We start from the raw sequence: 14,477 nt of genomic DNA on the forward strand, positions 1-14,477 counted from the left end.
CAATGGGAACAGTATGGGATGCCCGATTATTGATCCCTTGATCGTTGTCTACTCAAAATATCCCTTCTTTAAAGTAATTTTACAAAACAAGAAAATTGTGCAGGGTGCTGGCATCCCACCCGGCTACTAAAAAAGGGTGCCTCTAAACTTGGTGTTATATAATACAGTAAAATCCAGAAGAATGCAAGAAAATCAATCACCATAATGACCTATTCTAACTAGAGTTAGCTGAGATCTGAACATTTTTCTTCTCCTGACTGTTACAGATTCCATTTAGATGGTAAGTTTTTTACAGTCCAGACCTCATTGTTCTGTCTGTAAAGCAGCTATGATACATAACAAATTATAATGAAACCAGTAGCAGAGGACATGAGAGCCGCAGACTCTTACCCATGGAGGAGACCGTTCTCAGCTTCACATCTTCCTGTGCTTGATTTGAACAAAATTCAGGGATGAGAAATTTTAAATCTTTTATTTCCCTGGGTCCAAAATAAAATAATAATAATAATAATTAAGAATCACAATATGAAGAATTCACAGTAGGATATAAACAGAAGTGATTCCTCATGCTAAGGGTGTCTCAATTATTTTTTCAACTAGCAGCATGAGAACAAGGAGTACATCTTAGCTTCCTACCCCAAACCTACCAATAGGATAAACCAGTATCACTGGAAGGTAATGTTAGTTTTGCCATTAATTTCAGGACTCTAACAAAAAAAACTGCCTCATTTTATCCCAGTGCCTCTTAGCTGTTTAAGGGCCCGTTCTTTGCAATCCTTCCTCGCTTCAATGGGACTACCTGTACGAGGGAAGCTCGATGGACCAGGATATAAAGGCCCCACCCTATGTAGTGATGAGATCCTACAGCATTGTCGTTAATCACCTAATATAATTATTTAATTGTGTTATTTATTGTTGTGCTTAATTCATATGTAATCAGTGTTTGATGAATAGATTGAAGTTATAGGTAGAAGTGTGAGAATATGTAAAATAATATTATAGGCGTATAGGATTGATGCGCCTATATTATTGATGAGACTGTGTTAGGTATATAAGTAAAGTAAGCCTGTAAAGTAAGGCCTCCAGGCCAGTGGCCTGTCAAATTCCAGCTTAGCTTTTCCAGGCCTGAGGCCTGAAAAAGGATGACATCACTAGCTGACCCAGGGGTAAGCCTGTACCTGTAAAATTGCAAGATTATAGTAAAAGATGTGTTGATGGGTGATGTTCAGGAAAGTATACCACATGTACCCGTCAGTACCTCAAGATGCCCGATTGTAACATCACAGGAAATTTGGCAATGACTGCAAATTACCATGGTGATTTATTACATAAATGTTAATGAAGATAAGGGGAACTAAGAGGATAACCCATGAAAAAAATTTATGGGGTATGGAATACCAGAAAAGGGGAAAAGGGATTGGAACCCTCAGGCATATGGATAAGCGAGTGTAATACAGAATAAAAAGTGTATCCCAGCATGATTAGGGAGGAAGAATCCATCAGGAGACCCTCCACAGATGACCACCTCTTGCAAAATCCACCCACTTCCATGGTACCCTTGAGTATGAAAACAGTGATGCTGGACATCTTAAAGTATTGTTTCATCTTCATTTATGTATCTGTTAGTGTGGCACTGATTATCTGTCTAGTCAGGTTTTTAATAAAGGGAAGATTGCTAACTTGCTATTGTTCCTCATGTGCTAGAGTCTCCAGACCCAGTGATATTTCTAATAGTGGTTCTTGCCTTGCTAGTTCTGAAGCTCTTAGAGAGTGTGAATCTTTGACACAGATTACTCTCAGGGCCGGTGCAAGGATGTTTCGCGCCCTAGGCGAAACTTCCACCTTGCGCCTCCTCCGCCCCGCACCTCCACCCTGAGGCACTCCCCCCACGTCAGCTCCCGCCTACTGCCCTGATGCACGCCTCCGCCCCGCCCCAGTTCACCCCTGCTCCTTGCATGAGCACCCCAAGCATGCTGTGGCCACTTCATTTCTCCCACCTCCCAGGCTTGCGACGCCTAAGCTGATTGGCGCCACAAGCCTGGGAGGCGGGAGAAGAGAAGCGGCCACAGTGTGCTCGGGGAGGAGGCAGGGCAGGGGTGAGCTGGGGCGGGGAGTTCCCCTGCGTGCCGCCCCCCCCACCCCCTTACTTGCTGCAGGTGGCCCTCCCCATGCCCCCCTGCCCCAGCTCCCTCCGCCTAAATGCCAGTGGCGACTGGAGTGGCTGAAGATCCGGCCGCTGCAGTCGCTGCTGAAGAAAATGGCACCCCCCAAATGCCAGCGCCCTAGGCGACCGCCTAGGTCGCCTAAATGGTTGCACTGGCCCTGGTTACTCTGGTTTAAAATACCGTTAGGAATATCAATCCAGTGGTATTATAAAGGCTACAGTGTTCTTTGACTGCATGCAAACTGAGGGTGCTCAGTACATGGCAGGACTAGGCTGTATGGTCCAAATCCTCACCAAATGTATGTAGGCTTCTAACTTCCATTGATTTAATGGAAATGACTCGAAATCAATGGAAACTGGGGACTTAAATACCTATGAGGATCTGGGCCTAAATGCCTCGCTCATCAAAGTGCGTTTTAGCCCAGCATTCCATGAGGTCCCATCTGTTATCTCTGTGTTTACCTAACACTCTCATTGCAGCAAGCCAAAATGATTAACTGTGAAGATTTAAAAGTCATGGGTTTTCCTGCCTAAAATGTTATTCCCCAGGGCCTCTGACAGCTTCCCGTAAACAACATCCCCATTCTGCACCCCTTCTGCATTTGGTCCTGGCAAAGGTGTTAAAAAACAAATGGATAGCCTACTAAGTAGTTTATTGCAGTCACTGGTTTGCAGCATGCAATGACTCAGAACACTCCCTGCTTCTTAACCACATTGGGCTACATTAACTCTCTGCCTGCCATGAGAGCTCCATCTATTTCATATATTTCTTTGTTAGAAAATGGAAAAGAAAAACACCGAAGCCCGCCATAAATTTTTGTGCCACTCAATATTTCAAACTGTAATTGCTGACTTGTGGAGTGTGTTGGAAGCCAGCAATAATTCGAAAGGCACCAGATGATTGTATAATTTCTTTTGCTTAGGTGTTCTAAGAAAGGAGTTCAAAATCAAATCAACCTCCCTCCCCTTCCAAAAAAAATCAGGTCTTCATAGTTGCTTTTTTGAAACACTAGAGAGCTTGCAAAATGGGCAAATGGCAAGGGGCAAAAACCAGCAAGGAGAAGAGATGAAAACAGGGAGAGACAAAGGGAAGGGATGTTATTTGCCCTTAAATAACACCTTTTTCCCAATGAGCTCACAACAAGATGAATTAAACACTAATTAACACCCAGGAGGTAGCGAGTATAATAAACTTGTTGACTCATTACTGGATAAACTGCCACACTTCCTCCTCCTAAATAAGCTGTAGGGAAAAGACTGGGTTATGGCCATTTAAGAAAAGGCTGTGACACAGCTTGCCACCCAGTTAATAGTGGCAAACACTTTTGTCCACCTGCTAAGGAATATATGGCTAGTAGATGTATTCAGAATATAATGCAGGCTGCCTCCAGCTGCTGTGCACTTCTCTAAAAGCACCACCCTTTAGAGGAGATAGTGGGGTGTTTCTTCTTTACTTGAAACTGCAGGGAGATTTACGAATAATTGCATGCAATTTAAATCCTCAAAGCATAATACTGAAACACCGGGAGTGAAGCAGCAAGTTAACACAAACTGTTTTGTTTTTAAACAATCATAATGTAAAAAATGCAACAGAGACCCTTGTATCTTCATCACCCAATGAATTGGTCTAGAAAAAAAACAATGCATATGGATTCCCCTCTGATACCAGCATCTTTTTGTGTGTCTGCAATGAAAGATTTTGATATAGACATCTGAGGCATTTTCCAACCATGTAGATTCACAAACAATTCCAACTAGAAAACAAAGTACCAAGGGAAGATTAACTTGTTCTCAATACTATCACAATTCTTCACAGATCTTATTAAAACCAATCCTTTCCTGCTAATTTCTGAATAGTCAGATCTCTTGGTGGGTGAGGAGTAGGGGAATGGGACATAAAATGATAATGAGGGGAGGGACAGCTCACTGGTTTGAGCATTGGCCTGCTAAACCCAGGGTTGTGAGCTCAATACTTGCGGGGGCCACTTAGGAATCTGAGGCAAAAATCTGCCTGGGGATTGGCTCTGCTTTGAGCAGGGAATTGGACTAGATGACCTCCTGAGATCCCTTCTAATCCTGGTAGTCTATGACATTAAATCACATAAACTTCCTGCTGCCCATTTTGGTTCCCAGATTAATGAAAATCTTCAAACTATTCAAGTTTTCAAATTCTGGTGACTCCATACTTCAACAGTGTGAAATTTAAACAATAAAAAAACCTGGAACAGCTTCCAGTTGGCTCTTTAGAGGTTTACAGCTAATCATCCTTTTTAATTGGCCAGTATTAAATTAGGAGCATGCAGGGTTATGAAAATTATGCCCAGACTTAAAGTGGTGATAGTATCCAACTATTTGGTAAAAGTAAATTATAATTTACATGCACCCATTTATTTATTTAATATCCAGAACTGTTTGGATTTTATTTTATTAGCACATGTTGTCGCTATGTCAAGTGGGAGGGGGAGAACACTTCTGAATTGTCATCTTTAGAGTGTCTAGATGAAAAAATGGATTGATATCCAAAAAAGTCTTAAAAAGCAGCAACAGCTTAGTCATTGATTTCCACACATGCACAGAGCACCATATTTCACTAACTACTGTATATTCCCAGAATAGTAGCAATAATTCAGTTCTATGGCAGTGCAATGGTGGAAGGCAAATGGATGTCTTTCCAAGACGATCTTGCTGTCCTGCAGCTCTAGGTTTATTAGAGATGGGTTTGACCCAGAAGATTCAGATCAAGACTTGAATATGAATTTGTCCAGAGTTTGGAGGTGCTCAGAACGGGCTGGTTGATTCAGGACCTGCTGATAAACAAGAAATTTGTCTCTCAGCCATGCATGGTATTTGTAATACTCTGTCCATGGTACCTGCCTTGTCTGTGGAGGACATGTTCCCCAGGATTGACATTTGTTTACTCCACAAGCACATGGCCTAAATTTTATCCCCAGGCCCATGTGATGGACCAAATTCCAGTTTTATTGCAGCTATGCTGTTGGAATCCTGCCGAGAGCCAGCTCAGGCTAGCCCATATGGAATAGCAACCAACACTCGATAGTCCAGTCCCCTCCATCACATTCTCTTTAACCTGCCAGGCTTGTGAAGAAAAGAGGAAAGACTTAAGTAGCCCACCCTCCTTCCCGAGCCTCCCTACCAGGCCCTGGCTGAAGTCACCTAGCAGCTAAAACCTAAGGGACCCTCTCAACATGCTTAGCTATCCCAAGGTTGGAAGTTGCAGTATGGAAGTGGCAGCAGGGGGACAAAGCAGGACTCACCATCGTGGTGCCTCTTGGTGGCTGTCCTGGGAATTAGCTCTCAGCCTTTCCAGGCTGCCTTCAGCTAGTGGTGTCACACCTGCCATCACTGCTGTCTCCACTCTTTGGACCTGCGTTGCTCCCTGGACTGCAGCGTCCTCTTCTGGGCACAGTCCTCCAGCTGTAAGTCCTTAGTCCTGCCACTTGCCCCAGAGGCCAACTGCAGTCCACAGTCCAGCCCCTCACCTCAGGGGCAAACTGCAGTCTGGATACTGGCCACTCTCCTAACCCTCACACTCTGCTGCCCCTACCCCTGCCCAGTACTGCTCTATCTATGGCACTTCTTCAGGCAGTCAGTCCTCCTCATTTGCCTTCCAAAGAGAGACTCCCTTCTGCTCTGCTGAGCAGCCCTTTATATATGTCCCTTGCCGGCCCTGATTGGCTGCTCCAGCAAGCCTTTCCCCTATTGGTGGACTCAATAAACCCTTTCCTGATTAGTGGGTTCTGCGCAGCCTCCCTCGTGCTGCTTTTAACCCCTTCTTCTCCCTGTGTGGAGCAGCTGCCGCACTACAAGCAGTGAGTTTGCAAAAGTGTCCCATTTACGTTAGGATTTTGGTTCTCTGTTTAAGACTACATGTGACGAACTGGGAATGTTCTTAATGTTTTCTCTGAATACTGTGTTGGTGCCTCAGTGTCCCCATGGCAGTTCTTAAGTATCTGGCAGAGCAAAGGGCCAGTGCACCTAAATGCCTGACACTCTGTCTCCTAGCAACTGATGGCCTGGGCCTCTCCCCTGCAAAGGTGCCAGCTGAAGGTGTTGGAGACAAAGGGATCAGGTGACCTCCTGGCCTGGGAAAGGGGCTGAGCAGAGAGGAGGGGCTGGGAGGGGTTGTTAGTCTGGAGCTGGCTGGGGTCGAGGAGTGGAGGGCAGACGTGGGGGGTCTGGCTCACGGACCCCCAGAATTGACCCGGCGGAGGGATCCGGTTCGCTGTATCTACAAGCTCTGTTTTAGACCCTGTTCCTGTCATCGAATAAACCTCTGTTTTACTGGCTGGCTGAGTCACATCTGACTGCAAAGGGAGAGTGCAGGACCCTGTGGCTTCCCCAGGACCCCGCTGGGGCGGGCTCACTGTGGAAAGCGCACGGAGGGGCAGAGGATGCTGAATGTTCCAAGGAGAGACCCAGGAGGTAAAGACGTGTGAGCTTCGTGCCCTGAACAAGTTTGCTCCAAGGGAGAGGAGGCACCCCAAAGTCCTGACTGGCTTGGTGGGGAGCAGTTCCAGAGCATCGCCCGGGGACTCCGTGACACTACATTACACACTTTTATTTACATGCTAATTTTGCTTTGCTTTGCTTAGCTAAAAACATGTGCTCCTTTATCAGAAGAAAACCAGTGTCAAAGGCAAAAGACGGGAAAGGAAATTCAGGTAAATGAAAATGTATCATTGGACCAAGTGGGGTTTTGTTACATAAGAAATTTTAGGAAAAGGAAAAGACTATCCATCCCAACAGAGCTGCCTCGTCACTTTATCTTAGTCGCACCTTCCTGCTTTGTTTCTGCAGATCCCCCCAATTATCATCCCAGAAAAAAGATATGCCTCTAAATTAATTTCCCTCTGACAGCTTGACTCAGCTACGTCATGTGCTTTTCAGAGGAGACTGTGATGTGAAAGGTGCACAATACACAAGCATGCATTTTTGGACCTCGTCTTTGATCAAGGAATGGGAAATGCATGGAAGTCCCACACTAGACTTTGCATTTGTGTCCACAAACTTTTTTTTCCTCCCCTGAAATGTTTCAATCCATGGATATTTTTTGACAAGTGCAACTTTCCTGTCCATTAGATATTGCAATCTGAAGACAGCGAGAATCAGTAAGTGCTGTGAAGTCTCTTCCATTTAAAGTGTAGAGCTTTCAGGGCTCTCTTTTTCTTCCTTGGCCCTTGAAAGACAAAAGCCAGGAAAGGGAGTTCTGGGGAAAGAAATCTATTAATTCATCCCATATTTTTCCATGGGAGGAAAGAAATGGAGGAAGGAGTTGTTTCCCCCTCCCACCCCACCCCTTGTCCCTGCCCTGCGGAGCAGGCCACAGGGCCCATCTCAGACTTGATAGATTGTGTGTAATCTACAAGAATTCAGGGCCTTGCCCCTCTGCACCTCTAATCTCTAGTAGCTTTTCCCAGTTCCCTGGAGGTGAGCTCCAGTGAAGCCTCTCTACCTGCCTGCCCCCAAAGAGGGAAAGATAAATACAACCCCAAGCTGCATTATCCTTATTACCTAATCCTGTGGGCCAGAGGATGGACAAAGTGTGTCACTGGTCCTGTTCCCAGTCCACCCATTCTGTGTCATGACCCCAGGTCTGCGGGGTTCCCAGTCCCCTGTCACTTTCCTGCTCCCACCCAGTTGCTCACTACATCTAACTGAGTGAAGAGACCATAAAACCTGAACCTACATCAGAGAGGCCTTCTCTGGGTCCTGACTGGAGGAACATCAAGACCTCTGAATGGTCAAGGCTTTCTACTTACACCTAAGAGAGGCAGTGGACCAGGAAGTTGTCTGCACAAGTACGCCCTACTGTCTACTACACTGGATCCTGCCTTCTTGCCTCATTCCTAGTGCCTGCTTCCCTGACCTGTTCCAGGTCCCTGCCTTGCTTCTGATCCTTGCCCCTGGTCTCCTGCTCCAACCCTTGCCTTGACTCTCTGACTGACTCCGTCTCTCACCTTTGGCCTGGCTTCTGGTTCTGGCTCCAACCCTTAGCTTGACTCTTGACTCTGACTCTGCTCCAACCACTAGGCCCAATCACCTTTGTCGCAGCCCTGACATTCTGCTTCCAGTCTGGCCAATCTGTTCTCTTCCCACATGCAACTCACACCTACAAAGCATCCTCTGCAGGGTCTGAAGCAGGGTCCTGAACATCCTTGAGCGTCTATGCTTGAGCATCTGTCTACTTTCCATTTCTGCTGTTTGTCTAATGGGAGCTCAGCATGGACAGTGAGACCAGACTGGCAGTTTCATTTTCATTTTTGAGTCTTGCATGCACATTTTTCAGGTGCAAATGCAGAGCCCATTGTTGAGGCTGATTTCTTGGGCAGCACAGAGCTATTGTCATAAGCATGGGAACTAGGAGTGCGGGAGATGCTGCAGCACCCCCAGCTTTTACACAGGGCTCTGCTGCCGGCCCCCGCGCCCAGGGTTCCGGCTGCTGGCCTCACGCCTGGGGCTGCACTCTTGGCCTCGCACCTGCCCCCATCTGTGGCCGCAGCCTCGACCCCCTTACCCCTGTCCAGGTCTCCCCTCCCGGACCCCAAGAGATAAAGTGAGGAAGGCTAAAAGCCGCATTGAACTGGACCTTGCAAAGGGAATCAAAACCAATAGTAAAAGGTTCTACAGCCACATAAATAAGAAGAAAACAAAGAAAGAAGAAGTGGGGCCACTATACACTGAGGATGGAATGGAGGTTAAGGATAACCTAGGCATGGCCCAATATCTAAATAAGTACTTTGCCTCAGTTTTTAATAAGACTAGTGAGGAGTTTAGCGATGATGGAGGGATGATAAACGGGAATGTGGATATGGAGGTGGATATTACCGCAAGTGAGGTAGAGGCCAAACTTGAACAGCTTAATGGGACAAAATCGGAGGGCCCGGACAATCTCCATCTGAGGATATTAAAGGAACTGGCGCGTGAAATTGCGAGCCCGTTAGCGGGAATTTTTAAGCAATCAATAAACTCGGGGGTTGTGCCGTACGACTGGAGGATTGCTAACGTAGTTCCTATTTTTAAGAAAGGGAATAAAAGTGATCCGAGTAATTATAGGCCTGTTAGCTTGACGTCTGTAGTATGTAAGGTCTTGGAAAAAATTTTAAGGGAGAAAGTAGTTAAGGACATAGAGGTCAATGGTAATTGGGACGAATTGCAACATGGATTTACTAAAGGTAGATCGTGCCAAACCAATCTGATCTCCTTCTTTGAGAAGGTGACGGATTACTTAGATAAAGGAAATGCAGTAGATATAATTTACCTCGATTTCAGTAAGGCGTTTGACACGGTTCCGCATGGGGAACTGTTAGTTAAATTGGAAAAGATGGGGATGAATATGAAAGTTGTAAGGTGGATACGGAACTGGTTAAAGAGGAGACTCCAGCGGGTTGTATTGAAGGGTGAACTGTCAGGCTGGAAGGAGGTCACTAGTGGAGTCCCTCAAGGATCGGTTTTGGGACCGATCTTATTTAACCTTTTTATTACTGACCTTGGCACAAAGAGCGGGAATGTGCTAATAAAGTTTGCGGATGACACAAAGCTGGGGGGTATTGCTAACACAGAGAAGGACAGGGATACTATTCAGGAAGATCTGGACCACCTTGTAAACTGGAGTAATAGTAATAGGATGAAATACAATAGTGAAAAGTGCAAGGTCATGCACTTAGGGATTAATAATAAGAATTTTAGATATACGTTGGGGACGCATCAGTTGGAAGCGACAGAGGAGGAGAAGGACCTTGGGGTATTGGTTGATAGCAGGATGACTATGAGCCGCCAATGCGATACGGCTGTTAAAAAAGCAAATGCGATTTTAGGATGCTTCAGGCCAGGTACTTCCAGCAAGGATAAGGAGGTGTTAGTACCGTTATATAAGGCGCTGGTGAGACCCCATCTGGAATATTGTGTGCAGTTCTGGTGTCCCATGTTCAAGAAGGATGAATTCAAACTGGAACAGGTCCAGAGACGGGCTACTAGGATGATCTGAGGAATGGAAAACCTGCCTTATGAAAGGAGACTCAAAGAGCTTGGCTTGTTTAGCCTGGCCAAAAGAAGGCTGCGGGGGGATATGCTTGCTCTATATAAATATATCAGGGGGGTTAACATTAGGGAGAGAGAGGAATTATTTAAGTTTAGTACTAATGTAGGCACGAGGACGAATGGGTACAAACTGGATATAAGGAAGTTTAGACTTAAAATTAGACGAAGGTTTCTAACCATTAGGGGAGTGAAGTTCTGGAACAGCCTTCCGAGGGAAGTAGTGGGGGCAAAAGACTTTTCTGGCTTTAAGACTAAGCTGGATAAGTATATGGAGGGGATGTTATGATAGGATAGTTTAATTTGGGCAATTGATCTTGGATTATCACCAGATAAGTCTGCTCAATGGTCTGCGGGGAGATGTTGGATGGGATGGGAACTGAGTTACTGCAGAGAATTCCTTCTTGGGTGCTGGCTGGTGAGTCTTGCCCATATGCTCAGGGTTTAGCTGATCGCCATATTTGGGGTCGGGAAGGAATTTTCCTCCAGGGCGGATTGGCAGGGGCCCTGGAGGTTTTTCGCCTTCCCCTGCAGCGTGGGGCATGGGTCGCTTGCTGGTGGATTCTCTGCAGCTTGAGGTCTTCAAACCAATTTTGAGGATTTCAATAACTCAGTCCTGGGTTAGGGGTTGTTATAAAAGTGGATGGGTAGGGTTCTGTGGCCTGCCTTGTGCAGGAGGTCAGACTAGATGATCATATTGGTCCCTTCTGACCTATGAGTCTATGAGTCTATGAGACACTGCCCTGCTCCCAGCCCCAGCTATGGGCAAGGCCACGTGACAGGGGTAAGGGGACTGCTTTCAGCACCCCCTTATTAAAAGTGTTCCAGTACCACTGCTGCTGTAATGGCCCAAAACAGCCTCCAGGGATGGAGAGACTGGGAGAAGTTATTTTGTGCTGGCAGATAGCCCTTTGGGGGCCATGGCAGTCAAAACATGCACATTTTTAACCTACATTTAGGTTAGGAATAGAGGAGCTGAGAGCCAGGCCTGAGCCCTTTAAAATGAATAAAAGACGATATATAAATAGTGACTTAAGAATGGTATGGAAGGATGTAAAACAAGCTTTGGAAACAGGTTTCAGAGTAGCAGCCGTGTAGGTCTGTATCCGCAAAAAGAACAGGAGTACTTGCGGCACCTTAGAGGCTAACAAATTTATTTGAGCATAAGCTTTTGTGGGCTACAGCCCACTTCATCGGACGCATAGAATGGAACATATAGCGAGGAGATGTATTCACATACAGAGAACATGAAAAGGTGGGAGTTGCCCAACCAACTCTAAGAGGCAAATTAATTAAGATGAGCTATTGTCAGCAGGAGAAAAAAAAACTTTTGTAGTGATAATCAAGATAGCCCATTTAAGACAGTTTGACAAGATACTTAACATGGGGAAATAGATTCAATGTGTGTAATGGCTCAACCATTTGGAAACAGGGTATTATTGCTCAAGGTACCATGCATGCCCTAAGATCAGCACACTTTTATGGTGACGTTCCAAGGAGGGTTGTGGCCTCCTTTGTGACTTCCACTCTAGTTAATTTAGGTCTTACCTACTGACACCAGGATGTGTGGAAGAAAGAGTATACCTTGGATCAGGGCCGGCTCTAGGTATTTTGCTGCCTCAAGCAAAAAAAATTTTGGCTGCCCCCCGTCCCAGTCCTGGGTTCCCCCTCGGACCCCTCTGCTGCCCCAGCCCTGGGCTCTCCCCCCTCCACCAACACCCCGTGCCGCCCCAGCACTGGGCTTCCCCCTTTCCCCCCACCAATGTCCTCCCCCCACCCCGCTGCTGCCCCAGCCCTGGGCTCTCCCCCCACCACCTGCACCCTCCTTCTGCTGCAACCCTGGGTCACTGGTAACTCACTCTTAGGCCAGGTCCAGACTAGAGCTTTAAATCGATTTTAAGAGCTCTAAATCGATTTAAAGCTGTAACCGTCCACACTACAGAGTGCATAAAATCGATTTTAAGGGTCCCTAAAATCGATTTTGGAACTCCATCAAAACGAGAGGAGTAACCCCAAAATCGATTTTTTAAAATCGATTTTATGATAGTGTGGACGGCCATCGAAGTTAATGGCCTCCGGGACGTATCCCACAGTGCTCTAGTGGCCGCTCTACACAGGTAAAGGTACTCTTCTGCTGGCCAGGTAAACAGGAAAAGCCCCGGGAAGTTTGAAATTCCATTTCCTGCTTGCACAGCGTGGAGCTCTCAGCAGCAGAGAGAAGAATGCAGTCTCCTGAAAATAGGAAAAGAGCTCCAGCATGGAGCACACAGGAGTTACTCGATCTGATAGCTGTATGGGGAGAAGAGTCAGTGCTTTCAGAACTGCGCTCGAGCAGATGAAATGAGAAAACCTTTGAAAAAATTTCTAATGCCATGCGGGAGAGGGGACATACCAGGGACTCGTTACAGTGCCGAGTGAAAGTGAAAGAGCTCAGACAGGCGTATCAGAAGACCAAAGCAGCAAAGGGCAGGTCAGGCTCTGCCCCCAAAACATGCCGGTTCTACGACGAGCTTAACGCAATATTGGGGAACAGCGCAACGACGAACCCCCCTTTGTCTGTTGATTCAGAGGTGGGTGTCGTGATTCCTGCAACTACGGAAGATTTATTTGATGGCGATGATCAGTATGATGAGGACCAAGAGGAGGAGGCTCCAGCAGAGAGCACAGAGCATTTTATCCCCCCAAACAGCCAGGATCTTTTCCTCACCCTTACTGAGGTTCCCTGCCAGCCATCTCAAGGCAGTACTCCAGAAAATGAAGCTGAGGGACCGTCCTCTGGTGAGTGTAATTTTTTTTACTAAAAGCTTTGGTTTAATGTAAGCCTTTTTTACTGGGTGCTTCAAATCAGTACCTGTACTTAGAGTCACTGACCAAGTAGATTAAAAACCTTTCCTAAAACAGTGACCCATGAGGTGGTTTTTAGAAAAGTCTCCATTGTAACAGGGCGGATTCATCCTGCTTGTTCGGGGACCGCGAGAGCAAACCGGGGAAGGAGAGTAGCTTCGCCGCGGTTTGCTCTCCCGTTCCCCGAACCACCGAGCAAACCGCAGGCAAGGAGACCTGCTTGTTCGGGGACCGCGAGAGCAAACCGGGGAAGGAGAGTAGCTTCGCCGCGGTTTGCTCTCCCGTTCCCCGAACCACCCAGCAAACCGCAGGCAAGGAGACCTGCTTGTTCGGGGACCGCGAGAGCAAACCGGGGAAGGAGAGTAGCTTCGCCGCGGTTTGCTCTCCCGTTCCCCGAACCACCGAGCAAACCGCAGGCAAGGAGACCTGCTTGTTCGGGGACCGCGAGAGCAAACCGGGGAAGGAGAGTAGCTTCGCCGCGGTTTGCTCTCCCGTTCCCCGAACCACCGAGCAAACCGCAGGCAAGGAGACCTGCTTGTTCGGGGACCGCGAGAGCAAACCGGGGAAGGAGAGTAGCTTCGCCGTGGTTTGCTCTCCCGTTCCCCGAACCACCGAGCAAACCGCAGGCAAGGAGACCTGCTTGTTCGGGGAACGCGAGAGCAAAGCAGGGAAGGAGAGTAGCTTGATTACCAGTACAATCTACTACAGGGATTACTAGCCATTATTAACTTACCATTTTCTCCGGGCACGGTCTGTGTGCTCCCCTGACCTGCGTCTGAGCAGAACTCTCTGTCCTCAGCCACAAGCAATAAGTATTAAAGGAATCCTAAGGTGACCTTGTGGTAAAGTAAAATGTTCAAGGTTCGGTAACAGGCACAGGTCAGTGAGGAGAAAGACTGTATGCATGGTTGTGTGAAATGTGTCTCTTATGATTCTTTTATCACTCTTTCCAAACCCCACCCCCCCACACACAGCTGCACATTTCTCCAGCCTCCCTCTCGCTTCTCATCTACGTGGGGGGGGGGTATCATAAGAAGACTGAGGAAAAGGAGGACGCGTGAGGACATGTTCACCGAAATTATGGCAGTAACCCGTACAGAGAGAGCTCTGCAGGGAGACTGGAAGCAACTGGTCGCAAAGTACAGGGAGGCTGCCAGTCAACGCGAAGACAGGAGGGACCAACGCGAAGACAGGAGGGACGCCAAAAATGATGTCAGGTGGCAGGAAGATCAGCGCTGGAGAGCAGCAACTCTGGATCTTCTTCGTGATCAGACTGACATCCTCCGCGATATGCTGCAAGAGCTCCGTGGTTTCAGAATGCCCCTACAGCCCGTGTATAACCTCCCTCAGTACTCACCCTGTCCCACACCTTCCAGAACCAGGCGTGTAAGAACGCGTGGGGGAAGGCTCTCTG

At 47.2% G+C, this 14,477-nt stretch overlaps 1 protein-coding gene across 1 annotated transcript; it reads left to right on the forward strand.

The window, feature by feature from the left end:
- Positions 1 to 12,571: 12,571 nt before the first annotated feature.
- Positions 12,572 to 14,200, forward strand: LOC127034463 (zinc finger and SCAN domain-containing protein 29-like). The gene is made up of 2 exons (XM_050923344.1): positions 12,572 to 12,997; positions 14,038 to 14,200. Exons 1-2 carry the CDS (start codon positions 12,592 to 12,594, stop codon positions 14,094 to 14,096), a joined length of 465 nt encoding a protein of 154 aa, XP_050779301.1. The 5' UTR covers positions 12,572 to 12,591; the 3' UTR covers positions 14,097 to 14,200.
- Positions 14,201 to 14,477: the final 277 nt, after the last annotated feature.

Source organism: Gopherus flavomarginatus, chromosome 14 (assembly GCF_025201925.1).
Source record: "Gopherus flavomarginatus isolate rGopFla2 chromosome 14, rGopFla2.mat.asm, whole genome shotgun sequence".
In the NCBI taxonomy this organism is placed as follows: domain Eukaryota; kingdom Metazoa; phylum Chordata; order Testudines; family Testudinidae; genus Gopherus; species Gopherus flavomarginatus.

Bases quoted from the DNA above. Each gene is read 5' to 3' on its own strand.
- LOC127034463 (XM_050923344.1), top strand. From the start codon at position 12,592: ATGCGGGAGAGGGGACATACCAGGGACTCGTTACAGTGCCGAGTGAAA. The intron at 12,998-14,037 runs GTGAGTGTAATT...CCCCACACACAG, and splicing joins AGCTGAGGGACCGTCCTCTG to CTGCACATTTCTCCAGCCTC.